General features: G+C 42.5%; 1 protein-coding gene across 1 annotated transcript in view; it reads left to right on the forward strand.

Annotated features, from left to right (window-relative positions):
* Window positions 1–13532, forward strand: part of LOC121876067 (Down syndrome cell adhesion molecule-like protein Dscam2) — a 168912-nt gene that overhangs the window by 101490 nt on the left and 53890 nt on the right. The window contains exon 5 of the mRNA XM_042380975.1: window positions 5637–5783. Within this exon, the coding sequence (XP_042236909.1) occupies window positions 5637–5783 (147 nt within the window). The remainder of the gene's footprint in view (window positions 1–5636; window positions 5784–13532) is intronic.

A 13532-nucleotide genomic window follows, 5' to 3' on the forward strand; every position in this document is an offset into this window, starting at 1 on the left:
AATGAAATAATACTGTCTTGAGTTTTTTATAGGGAGAAAGATGTATGTGTTTAAAGGAAGGGAATTGATACCCAGTAGAATTAGGATTATGTCAAAAATGTGTTATTTCTGCGGTGTTGGTGTACATCTTTTGTTGTCATAGATAATGCAGTAATAGAGATGACTAAGAGGGAAGTAAAGTATAGAGAGATGGGGAGGTTAGTATTGGTCACATTGATGGGAATGAAGGATGTAAGTGGAAGGTGAGTCAGCCGTTATTTGCAGATATTACCTTTGCAGTTGACGATCCAAAAGAAAAATTGCAAATATTAGTGAATAAGTTTGGAGGATAAAAAGTGATAAACATGAATAACGAAGAGAGAAACAGAGAGAGAGAGATGAATATGTTAGCTTGCATGGAAACAGAACGGAAGAGAAGTGAAGTGTTTTGGTTAGCTCAAACTGTGTGCATGTGTCAACAAATGGAACAATGGGTGATGCATATGAATAATGGGACTTGTGTGGAGAAAGTTAAGTCAGAGGAAGTAAGTATGAGGGGTTAGGTTAAGTTTAGGGGAAGAGTTGAGCTGACATGTGAGGGGTGGCAGTCAATGGCACTCTGGATGCAAGAGGGAGTGAAAGACTTATCGGCGCCAGGTACAATGTGTGTGAGAGCAGTGTGTGTGGGGGTGAATAAGATACACAGAGATGGAAGTGAAAGGAGTGTTGGGAGGAGAGCCGACTGGAGGAATGGGAACAAGAGAAGAAGAACATTGGTAAAAAACAACAAACTTTATTTCATAGATCTTTTAAAATTTTGATATATTTGTTTTCATTTATATGTGTGATTTCATATATTTGTTTGTGTTAGTTGTGTGAAAAGATTGTTTTATGAAAAGTTTCTTCGCGGATGAAAACAACAATCGTATTACAGGTGGCAGGAAGCTTTAGATATTTGTGTTAATGAATGAACCGTTTGTTTTATTGTGATATGTTTTTATTATGACCTAGTGAGACCAACTACACGGGCAGATAATAATATAAATGAAAATGTTCAAAATACAGTGGACACCAAGATAACTCAATTTACATACATGAAATAATAATCGCTTCAAGTTTTAGATAATTTACACAACTGTTGTTTCAGACGAGAAACAGCGAGGCAGGTGGCGCGAGAATGAATTTATAACATGATGAAAATTTCTCGCGTGGATTTATCCCTAGAAAAAAACCCTTCAGAGTGTATGATTTGTTTAAGCCAGTAACTCGATGGTGTAAATACAGGTAAATGAATCATGAAGCAATACACGACAATACTATTACGAAAGGGAAGTAATTGGCACGTGAATCAAGCAGGTAAATACTGTAAATTATAAACCTGTTCACTCTACCAGCCTGACACCTACAAGTAAAATTAATATTCAGAATTAAACGAGAAACCTCACCCTTGTCCAACACATGTACTGTATAGGTGCGGACAAAATCCCTTGGGTTCTTTTGTGGCATCTATTTGACGTGAAGGGGGATAGAGATTTAACAACTATTTCCCCATTTATTTAATCGTCTTATAGATTTTTTTTTGTTCATCTTCAGGTTGTAGTTCCGAGGTTAATTTATATTGAAAAGCCTAAGCTGAAGGAGGGTAGAAGGGAAGGGAAGGGAAGGGAAGGGGTGGTATGTTGAGGTAGGGGCAAGACCAGCTGTCATCAGCCTGTATGGGAAGGTGTCAAGTAGGAAATCAGCTGCCTACATCACAACAAAGAACAAGCCATCGATCTTTGTGGTGGAGTGTGTAGGTGTGGTGGAGTGTGTAGGTAGTGTGATGAAGTGTGTAGGTAATGTGATAGAGCGTTGTAGAGTGTGTGGGGGAGTGTGTAGGGAGTGTGTTGAAGTGTGTAGGTAATGTAGTGTAGTATATATATATATAGTATGTGTGTGTGTGTGTGTGTGTGTGTGTGTGTGTGTGTGTGTGTGTGTGTGTGTGTGTGTGTGTGTGTGTGTGTGTGTGTGTGTGTTACAATAGCAGTGTGGAGGAACAGACCGGATGCTACGGTCCACACACACACTATGACACCTGCAGTCCGTGGAATGTGCAGTTACAGTATTATGGAGTGTGGATAGCTAGGGTGTGGAGTAGATATGTGTGATAATATATGGAGTAAGGACCGAGATGTGCCGGAAGGTTAGGTGTGTGTGAAAAGTATGGAGCGCGGTGACGGTGTTTGAGAGTGTGTAGTGTGGATGGAGTGGAAGGGAGTGTGGTGTGGTGTGTATGGAGGGGGGGGGGTGTGGTGTGGAGGGCCTGACATACACTTGAGAGGGTAGGTGTAGGTAACAGGATGTAGATCAGGGAGACATAAGTTGCTATGTAAAGGTAACTATAGTCGATGTGGGGTTGGGTTAGATTAGGTTAGGTTAGGTTAGGTTAGGTTAGTTTAAGTTTGGTTTGGTTGGGTTAGATTAGGTTAGGTTTGGTTTGGTTTGGTTGGGTTAGATTAGGTTAGGTTAGGTTATAGTATTGTCATTGGTAAGAGGCGCGACGGGGAGAGATTTTGAATAGCATTTATTACTGTTGTTGATATTATTATTATTATTTTTCTTGGTATTATTGTTTTTGTTATTATTATTGTTATTATTTTTATTATTGTTGTTGTTACTGCTATATAATTCAGATTAATATATAAATAAAATTCGATAAACCGTGACAAGGAAACGAACAACAAATACTAGGAGAGAGAAATTACCGTCCAAGGAGAGGGTCGCTGGGGAGTGAGAGACCGAGTAAGAGTCTCTTAAGGGAGGGACTTTGGTGAGGAAGGTCAGGGGAGGTCACCTGTGTCTCGCGCATCACAGGCGGCGTGTGAGAGAGACTCCCTGGAGTGGGGGGGGAGATGAAAGGTTAAGTTTCCGATGAGTGGGAGAGTGAGGGGAGACTGAGAGTGGGAGAGGGAGAGATAATGTGGGAGAGGGAGAATGTGTGGGAGATAGTTAATAAATGTTGAGTTGAGAGAGAGAGAGAGAGAGAGAGAGAGAGAGAGAGAGAGAGAGAGAGAGAGAGAGAGAGAGAGAGAGAGAGTCACCTGGGAGGAGGGGCTGTGTGTAGACTACTACGCGGCTGATAAAGACTTGCCCTGACAGGTGACACCAGCAGGAGTGGACAGTGACGCCACTATCTAGTACCGCGTTACAACTCTCATATACTAAAGGGGGGGAGGAGTAGCCTAGAGTGACGAGTGAGAATGACAATACGATAAATTTTCCACACGAAGTTTCCCAAATACAGGTGAATAGTGAGACTTTACCTGAGGTGGCGGGGTGTGGATGACAGGAGGAGAGACGAGGTTGTTACTGTAAGTTAACAGTACATTGGACAGGTGTAAGGCTGTGTACTTATGGTCTTCATTAATTTACTACAGCGGAAGGGAAGGAAGTCATGTAGTCGTAATTAATGATGAGAAAATAAACCATAAATAAATAAATGCGTTGACGTTATAGATTAAAATTTACTTCTAGTGTAGGATGGATAAAGCGACAATCTTCTCCTGGTAAGCTTCGTGCCTTTAAGGTTGTATAAGAATTCCGGCCTCAGAGATGTTGTAGTTCACACGATTTACCCCAAAACACTTAACATTAACCCGAGTTTTGAAATACACGGTAAAGAAGACGGGCTACTGTGTCCTCAAGTTAGGTCTGAGTGTAAACAAAAGGTATCAGATGGTCGGCACTTGTTTACATGACTGTTTGTGTGGTAGAAGAAACAAGTAAAAATAATATATGGTAGCCACAATTGTTTACAGAGCTATGTACTGTATAGGGCTTCTGGTGCGTCCTGTAGCAGATATTTCAATAGTCATTCTAGTAGTGAGACGCATAGATGAAGCTTTCTGTAAATGGTAGCAGTTTGGGTGTAAATGGTAACGGCGTGAGTGTAAATTGTAGTGGCGTGTGGGTGTATATGGTAACGGCGTTGGTGTAAATAGTAACGGCGTGGGTGTAAATGGTAGCGGTGTGTGGGTGTATATGGTAACGGCGTGGGTGTAAATGGTAACGGCGTGGGTGTAAATGGTAGCGGTGTGTGGGTGTATATGGTAACGGCGTGGGTGTAAATGGTAACGGCGTGGGTGGTAAATGGTGGCAGCAGCGTGGGTGTAAAATGGTAGCAGCGTGGGTGTAGATGGTAGCGGCGTGTGGGTAAATGCAGTGGCGTGGTGTAAATGGTAACGGCGTTGGTGCAACGGTGGTAATCTATGCTGGTGTAAATGGTAGCAGCGGGTGTAAATGGCAGCAGCGTGGGTGTAAAATGGTAGTGCGTGCGTAAAATGGTACCCATGTTGGTGTAACGGTAGCAGCGTGTGGGTGCAACGGTAGTGGCGCGGGTAAAACGGTAAACGGCGTTGGTGTAAATGGCAATCTATGTTGGTGTAAATGGCAGCAGCGTGGTGTAAATGGTAGCAGCGTGGGTGTAATGGTAGCGGCGTGGGTGTAAATAGTGGCGTGCGGGTAAACGGCAAATCTGGCGTTGGTGTAAATGGTAACCATGCGTTGGTGTAAATGGTAGCAGCGTGGGTGTAAACGGTAGCAGCGTGTGGGTGTAAATGGTAGTGGCGTGCGGTGTAATGGTAATCTATGTTGGTGTAAATGGTAACCATGCTTGGTGCAAATGGTGAGCAGCGTGGGTGTAAAATGGTGAAAGAAAGCGTGTGGGTGTAAAATGGTAGCGCGTGTGGGTAAACGGTAGTGGCGTGCGGGTGTAAATGGTAACGGCGTTGGTGTAAATGGTAACGAAGCGTTGGTGTAATGGTGGTAGCAGCGTGGGTGTAAATGGTGAAAGCAGCGTGGGTGTAAATGGTAGCGGCGTGTGGGTGTAAATGGTAGCAGCGTGGGTGTAAAATGGTAGCGGCGTGTGGGTAAAAATGGTGGCGTGCGGGTGTAAACGGTACCCATGTTGGTAAATGGTAAATGTTGGTAAATGGTAGAAACAGCGTGGGTGTAAATGGTAGCAGCGGTAAATGGTAGCGGTGTGTGGGTGTATATGGTAACGGCGTTGGTGTAAATAGTAACGGCGTGGGTGTAAATGGTAGCAGCGTGAGTGTAAATGGTAACGGCGTGGGTGTAAATTGTAGCGGTGTGTGGGTGTATATGGTAACGGCGTGGGTGTAAATGGTAACGGCGTGGGTGTAAATGGTAACGGCGTGGGTGTAAATGGTGAGCTTGTTCCCCCGCTCAGTCTCTTACGTATGTTATGGAACGCTAAGGAGATATTGAGGGTGTGGAAGGCTGTGGCCAAGGGGGAACGCTACAGTACGTCAGTCACCTCACAGCTGTACTTGAATGAATTTGACTCGTGGAAAGGTTCAGTTCTTCACCCAACATGCAGGAATACTGAAGGATGATTTTCGATTGCTATAAGAACCTCCATTATTGACTCCTGCAGGAAGCTATATTTTAGAAAGATAACTGAGAAGGCTACCGTGGGAATTTACTATCTGCAGACTACAGTGTGGAATTTATGACAGTATATAGGTAACATAATCATGAAAGTATTATAATAGACGAAGGAGTTATTGTGCATTAAGCTTTAATAAGGTATTCTCCCAGGCCGAATGTAATCTACTATGAAAATTATATAAAATAGACCTGTTTATTTCCCTCAACAGACGGTCGCCACTGGGTGCTGCCGACGGGGGAGCTGGTGGTGCATGGTATCACCCCTACAGACGCCTACACCCGCGTCTCCTGCACCGCTGCTCACGCCTTCGACCCCTCCCCCAGATCTTCCAACGTCGCCAGGGTCATCGTCACAGGTCAGGCCAGGTCACGGTGATTAGTTTACCTCATATATTTTCTGTCTTCCTGTGTTGTAGTGAAGGTCAGCTGTTCATTGAGGGTGATTTTCATGATAATTCACTTCTTGTAATTGTGTCGAAATGCTTCAGTTTTTGTTTCGGAACAGAATGGTCCTTCATTCTACTCAAGGTATTCCATCACCCGGGTCACAAGTCAGGACATTTTTCTGACTGTTTTTGAACTTAGTCGTTTCTGTGAATTATTTGGGCTGGGATTTTATAGCCAGTAATCGTCGTGATTTTTTTAATGATCAGGAAGATATCAAGCTCCCTGTGTATGTGTGTGGGGGCTATGATGACCTGGGGAACTGTGGTGACCTGGGGACTGTGGTGACATGGGCACTGTGGCGACCTGGGCGACTATGATGACCTGGGATGCTGTGATGGGATGAATGGATCCAGGTCACCAACCAGCACACGGGGGTCACCAGGGACTCCGTGGAGGTGGCTAGAGTGAGATAGGTCCGGTCCATAGCTATGAGAAGGAGCCCCTGTGCCCTTGACTAATGCCTCCACTCTACTGAGGCCATAAAACAATTCGCTTATTCCTTCTGCTGGTTAACCTTTTCATGACTTACGATAAATCCATAATCATTCCAGAAAAATGCTAAAAGTTCCTGATTGTTTATGTCGTTGACGGTGTAAATATTGTATATTCTAATTACTGGTGAACTTATTTGGTTTGGGTTAATTCTTCGAGTGTGATGACTTAATCCCTCGAGTATGGCTCCCTCGTATTCAGAGTATTATTACATTGTACTTAAGGAATTTAATAAATGAACTAAAGTGTCATCGTAATCAAGATGTTAAACAAATGCATCAAGTGATATTATTCTTTCCTTTGACACATGTTATGTTTGGGAATAGTTCTGTACCTCCTTGTCAGTACTTGTCACCCCAGCTCTCACAGTATCTCAGTGAGGAGAGAGAAGTGAACCTCTGTTCACCTCTACACCAGACGCTCACAACATCCCATCTGGCAGGATGATAATGCCACGTATGCTGAACCAGTAACCCACATCACAGTATACCTCTACCTCTTCTTCAACTAATATATCTAATTGGTTAACGTGTTGTAGGAATAATTCAAGATCGAGATTCCAGCCTCTGAAAAAAAAAACACGAACGGGATTCTAAAATATTAAAAAGAGGACTGAGACACCTGCACAGGCCGGGCCCAGACACAGTCACTTCTTGTCCTTTATTTTCAGAAACAAGGTACAAGTTATAGAGTCGTCACTTCTCTGACTCTGCTAATTACATGCAAGTTTCGAGGGAGCAAGAAAAACAAACTTTATAATACTCCCAAGTTGGCCGCCGTCCCTCTAAGACTGACACAAGGACCTCAGGGCTAGAGCGAGTCACACACCAGACTACGAACACAAAGTTACCTGCCAACACAAGATGTACGGAACGTGTATAATACATGGTTCAGGCTATCTTAGAAGAGATTTGCCAATTGCAGTGGAGGAAGTTTGGGAACAGGACATCTTGTACTGTACAGTGTTAGGTTATGTAAATGTTCATTACACTCGTATGCACAACTGTACTAAACCTAATTGAGATACAGTACTAGTTTTACCAAAGCCCCAAAACAACTCTGAGACTCAGGCGTGTAAAGGAACTCTCCTCATTCCGGAGATGAGGGAATGACATGCGATTGTAATTAGTGGAAACAAAGAGTGCCATCAAATACCACGTCTTTCGCGTCTCTCTTGAGGTGGAGACAATTAAAAGTTTCAGGGGCCAGGTGACTGAGGAAGACTTAGTACAAGTTTAGAGCCGTTTTGACTGATTGAATTTACGGAGTGTTGATTTTCTTCTCCATTCCTTTAAAAAGGAAGGATTAGTATTTCTAGTCGTTTCTCCAGTGTCCAGTTAAAGACAGAATTTCCATTTAAATGTGAACGTTCTAGTTCAGTTCAAATTTTCTTTCCGTTAGAATTTTCCAGTTAAAATTAGTTTTCACGAAGAAAGAAAATGTCTTTGTTGATTTTTTTTGGTATAACATTTATTTTAACGCCAGACATACTTCACTATCTCGAGTATGTATCATAGAATAACACTAATAATATAAGATTTATTATTCCCTATTATGCCGCTAAGAATGTTTCCCGGCGTGAGAGAACGGTACATATTCCCGCCTCTCACACTAAACTGATTCCCTCCTGGACAGACACGACAAGTGTACATCAGTGAATGACCTTGTCTCATTGACCTGGTCGCTGAGTAGTAAGAGAAACGGAACAATAATCGTGTGGGCGTACATTTTATTTTCAGTTCACTAATATGAAACGTAATGATGTGGCCAACTGTTGAATTGATTTAAAAAGTAGTTTAATTATTTTTATTACTAAACTCATTTACTATTCATACATGCACTGATGATGAAGGTGAGCATCGTAGAATCTACAGGTATATTATTGTCTGACCAACTACATTAGTCCTGTACAGTACTTTTATATCTGTTAAGACTTGTGTTGTTGGTCTCACAAAAGTTCTAGAACTCTAGTTTAACGCGCCAGCCACAGCCGTTACTCATATGTCTGTACCTGTTGTCCTTCTGTGTGGCGAGAGGGCACCAGTATACTATCCACTCGTCTACTCCTCCTCCCTATCCTCCTCTTTTATACTCGTATTTGTTCCTCTAAGACACTCCTTGATGCAAGAGAATCACCCGTAGCGATGATCACATATTTTGACAGCGCACCACGTTCGCTCTTAACTGTGTAGAGTGCGTCGTCTGTAGTATTTATTATCAGCGGGATTTATCTGGTACACTCCTCTACTATGGCAATTGTAAGGCTGATCATGTGACTACAGTGAAACCTCATGACGTCACATTTGTTTACCACGGGTCATTCTGGGAGAAAATAAGGGGTTTTCAAGACACGTAAACACTGAAAGAAACCTTCAAGCTCTCACTCCTATACATTCTTAGGCTCTTCGACAGCCATAGAAAGACTAAGTGACATATTTTCCGCGACAACTGATTTCTTTGAGTGTAGAAACAGAAATTTCCCATATTATTCCATGTGAGAGAGGCGTCTGGCTGAGGCGGAAATTATCCTAGAGCCCTGTGTGATGAGTCTCCCCTCGCCTGCATTGTCGCAAGGGGAACTGAACAGGAAGACGAGGAAGTGAGGTCTGGCAGCCGAGGAGATAGATCACAAGTCAATACCAGAGGTCTAGTACAGTCGTGAACCAGGGATAAAGGCTAGGAACTGAGGTATAGAGGCTAAGAGCTGAGGTATAGAGGCAAGGCACTGAGGTATAGAGGCTAGGCACTGAGGTATAGAGGCTAGGCACTGAGGTATAGAGGCTAGGCACTGAAGTATAGAGGCTAGGCACTGAGGTTTTGAGGCTAGGAACTGTCGGGCTTTTGTAGTTTCCTTTGCACTTAAAGGAGTATCGTCCACGTACTTGGAACGACGTAAATGATGATAATAATTGTGCATGAAGAAGTTAGTTAGAGGCAGTAATCAGAGAAGCGCAACCAATTGAACCCGCTCTTGTATAGTTGTCAAGTTGGTAGAGATTATTTATGAGGAACGACGTCACTTGTATTAATTTTTGTGGTTTTATATTTACTGTGCTTGATAACTGGCAGGTGAACAATATGGCGACAACACCCTCCTGGGTAAGAATGAACGAGATCTTTACTCATAAGGACGACACCTGACCAGATCTACCTGTTGTATTGTGACTCCAGGTGTGGCCAGCAGTAATTAGATGCCGTGTGATGGAGATGACACAGATGGTGTAGCGTAATAAAGGGATACTGCTGCCTTGTTAGTGATGCGGCTCTTGTTGTTACTCTGTTTGGTGACCTGACTGGTGACGAGGAGGATTTAATTTGTTTGGGGATGGTTGGCGATGAAGGCATGGCCCAGGAATTGTGAAGGAATAGTGATGTAATTACAGCAGATGTGTGGAGGGGTGATGATTGTCGAGTCGTTATGATGGTGAATGTAACACACACACACACACACACACACACACACACACACACACATACACCTGTAATATTCATTTCAGGAATGTCAACAGTTCTGTGAATTGAACTAAACCTTTGTGTCATACATAGCTGCCATTGTAAGCTGTTGACGCACGAATATCCCTGAAAGTAAAATATCAACGCTACACTTGGTATCCTCAATCACTGATGCTGGATACAGGTGATCCCAGGAGATAATTAATCGCCACCACGTCTACCTGTGAAAGGCTGTTTGTTGTGGTGTTGACTAGATGTTGGATGGGCTGGTTGAGGTGAGCCTCACCGTACAAGTCCTTGATCCCAGGTGAGGTACAGTGATGGTCACGGGGGACTATCTCCTTATAGTCCTCTTTCTTCAAGCTGTGAGGGCTGTTTTGGGCTTTACTCACACCACCGTACTAACACACTTAACCAACATTCTTTCTGTTAACGTTTTTACTTCCTCTCCTTAATTACCTTGTATTCGTTTCTTATCTTTCACTGTCCAGTTTTCCATTATATTAGATAGGTTCTATGGCTCCGACAAGTGAGCCGTGGTGGCAGGAAGCGCTTCACTATAATTGTTACTCTGCAGTACACCCGCCTGATAGTTCACTGACGAAACATTGTTTTGTCGTCTTAAGAAGAGTTCTAGTAAATTAGCGATACATATAAGGATAGTAACAATGGCAGTCTACATCATAATATTAACTAACAAAGAGAAGAAACCTCACTACAGCTAACAGTTTCAGAGCCACCTGCAGAAAGTCTCAATCTCTGTCCATCCCAGTTACTATATTTCTGTGATGCCTGAGAGATCTATGCCAACACAAATCCCTTCCATTTTCATATTCAACCTTCACCTCCACAACTGCTGTGTTTACAGTGGTCGAAAAGCATAGTTTAAGGTCGCAGCCTGGAAATTTGACCACAGACCCAGGCATGTATGTTTGTTTGTAGCATAACTCAAGTAGAAAGAATTACATTATGTATACATGGTGTCGGTGTGTTATTATGTCGGCAGCATTACTGTACTCCAGGACGGAAGGAGCTACACACTGTTCATACTTGGCAGATACTGTATATTCACCACCACAGCCTCCACAGCTGTTAGGGTTCCTGGATCAAAAGGTCAACGTTACATGAGTTGACACATCCCGCTCGAATGTATAGTCTGGTAGGTAACAGTGAAGATACGGGGAAGAATTATTACATATGGCGGAGTGTTGAAGGGGTCTCTGGTGGTCTCCCTCACACACCGCCACAGTTCCCCGACGCAACAAGTTAAAGTTGCTGTAATAACCACCGGAGTATATGGAACATTACACACTAACTTAGGCTCATGTTACTCCAGTATGTAAAATGACGTCATGATTATACCCCCGTGGACCAATTACACAATCAATTTGACAGCACCAGGATACCTCGTATAATTTGAGACTCCTCTATAATAGTGCGTAATTAGTCCGAGTGTTTTGATATAATTGCTCAATTGGATCTTTAAGAGGATGTCTCCTTCATGTTGGTGGTTACATTTTTGACACAGTACATTGCGCTTTAAGGCGAATAACACGTATTTGATGACCTCGTTCCCGTAGTTCGTTGACTTTTATGGCGTTACATATAACAGTAGGTTTTTCTCATTTAATTTTATATGTTATTTTATTATACTCGTATTAGTAAGGATACATGAAAAATACTTGTGAAGATATGAATTAAGTGTGATGCCGACAGTGAGTGAGACGTGATGTTGGTAGTGCTGACTGTGAGGCTCCTGATGGTGGGGATAAAGATACAACTTGGTTTTACTGCATGAGGAAGCCTTAGTGTGATACCTTATGGGTAAATAGAAGATAAAACTGCCATCTGGGGGCTGTGAGAGGTGAGGCAGTAAGGAGATGACCCAATGTGTTGTGAGTGTGTCGTCGTAAAGTGAAGACTAAAGGTAGGCAGGGAAGGTTGGGGGTCGGCAGTCCTTTCCTTGATACTGAATTTGGATGAAGGAGTCGACACCCTTTGCCGTATAGATGATTAAGGACCTGTGACCTCGTGCAACAAGTACTTCAGGGACCTTTGGATGCGTGGAACAATAAATCGAATGAATGATGAAAGTAGAACATAAAGTTTAGATGTATTTAAGGAGGGAAGGGTAGATGTTATGTATGTGTGAAACATAGATGAAAGGGAAGCCAATCCTCTGGTCTGTTATGCCTTGAGAATTGAGAAGAAGAAATAACAGGTGTGAAAGAAGGTGTTAGTGTAAATGACGTCTACTAATGAGAAAATATTATAAGTTCTAGAATATTAATGATAAAGGTCACAGTGTATCTTTATTTGTTACTGAATTTTTGTATGGGGTTCAGCTGCTAAATTTATCTCTATACCGTCTCCGAGATTTGCAATCGACTACAGTGTTACGTAGGCGCTGTATAATGATGCGGAAGAGGAGGAGGTCAAGGATGTGTTCTGTAGAGTTGGGACGAGAAAAAAAAAAGTGGCAGGTGACTGTTGTGGATAAGTTTATTATAACAGAAGATCAGAACAGCGGCTTGGGAAGAGAGAGTAGACGACTGGTTAACAGGAAAATTTTTGAGATTCCTACAGTGGATAATAATAGAGGAATATGTAACGTCTATGCAGCAACAGGTGACTAATGCTATGTATAATTACCGTACGAAGTTATTCATAAGCACGTAAAGTATAATGTTAACTGAAGGTACAGAATTGGAGCCATGTGATAGGAGAAGGTAAACAGTGTACAGGTGAGCAGGATGATAACAGGTGTGGGGAAGTTATACAGGTGTGCTGGTGGGTGCAGGTAACAGCAGTGAACCAATACGTAACTCAGGTGTGGAAGGAGTGAAATATTAGTATAATTTGGTGACCTAATTGTACTTCTAGGATGGTAAATCAGTATGTGGGTAACTAGATAGATAGATAGATAGATAGATAGGCATGATGGATAGATAGATAGACATGATGGATAGATAGATAGATAAACATGATGGATACAGACAGTACCTATTACCCTAACTATCCCCTCGACCCCGCCGCCGTGAGTAATGCCCAGGGAATATTTCTCTCCCTGGCATTATTGTTTATAAATTATTGTGGTTACCTTACAGTGGACGGGACAAAATGGCCACTCTCTCTCTACCATCTCAGTGTTACATATGTAGAGTTCAGTGTTTACATATGTTGTTATTGTGATACATGGAGAGCGTGTGACTACCGTTGTTTACACAGTATTTAGGATTCAGCCAGCACAAGCCACGACTTCTCCCGAATCCTGTCAACACGCTGCAGTTTACATAGGTACAGGGTGGCGCATAAGTCGCTTTACCGAGAAAAAAAAATCATGGTAAAACGACTTATATGACACCCTGTATATTCGCTCTATTTAGTCGCGTATTGTGATCTATTTATTTAATAGGATTTATGACTTAAGGCTTACTATGAGTGTGGTGTTAACTTTTTACATCGGCTGCTTGGACCAGATAATGTGTTGGTGTTAGGAAGAAGGCTTAGGTCTACTGTACGTGTTTATAGTGACGTGTCCGAGCTGAAGCGAACAGAGTGATATATGTGAACTGTTCTTCTTACCTCTCCTTCTCTTCTTTCCTTATTCCTCCCTCCTCCCCCCTCTCTCACGGTGGGTATATAAGCAACGTTGATATCACTTAATATAACGATTTAATATACCAGACGACGCCGGATATTATTATATATTT

Source organism: Homarus americanus, unplaced genomic scaffold (genome assembly GCF_018991925.1).
Source record: "Homarus americanus isolate GMGI-L3 unplaced genomic scaffold, GMGI_Hamer_2.0 scaffold33468, whole genome shotgun sequence".
Classification (NCBI taxonomy): domain Eukaryota; kingdom Metazoa; phylum Arthropoda; class Malacostraca; order Decapoda; family Nephropidae; genus Homarus; species Homarus americanus.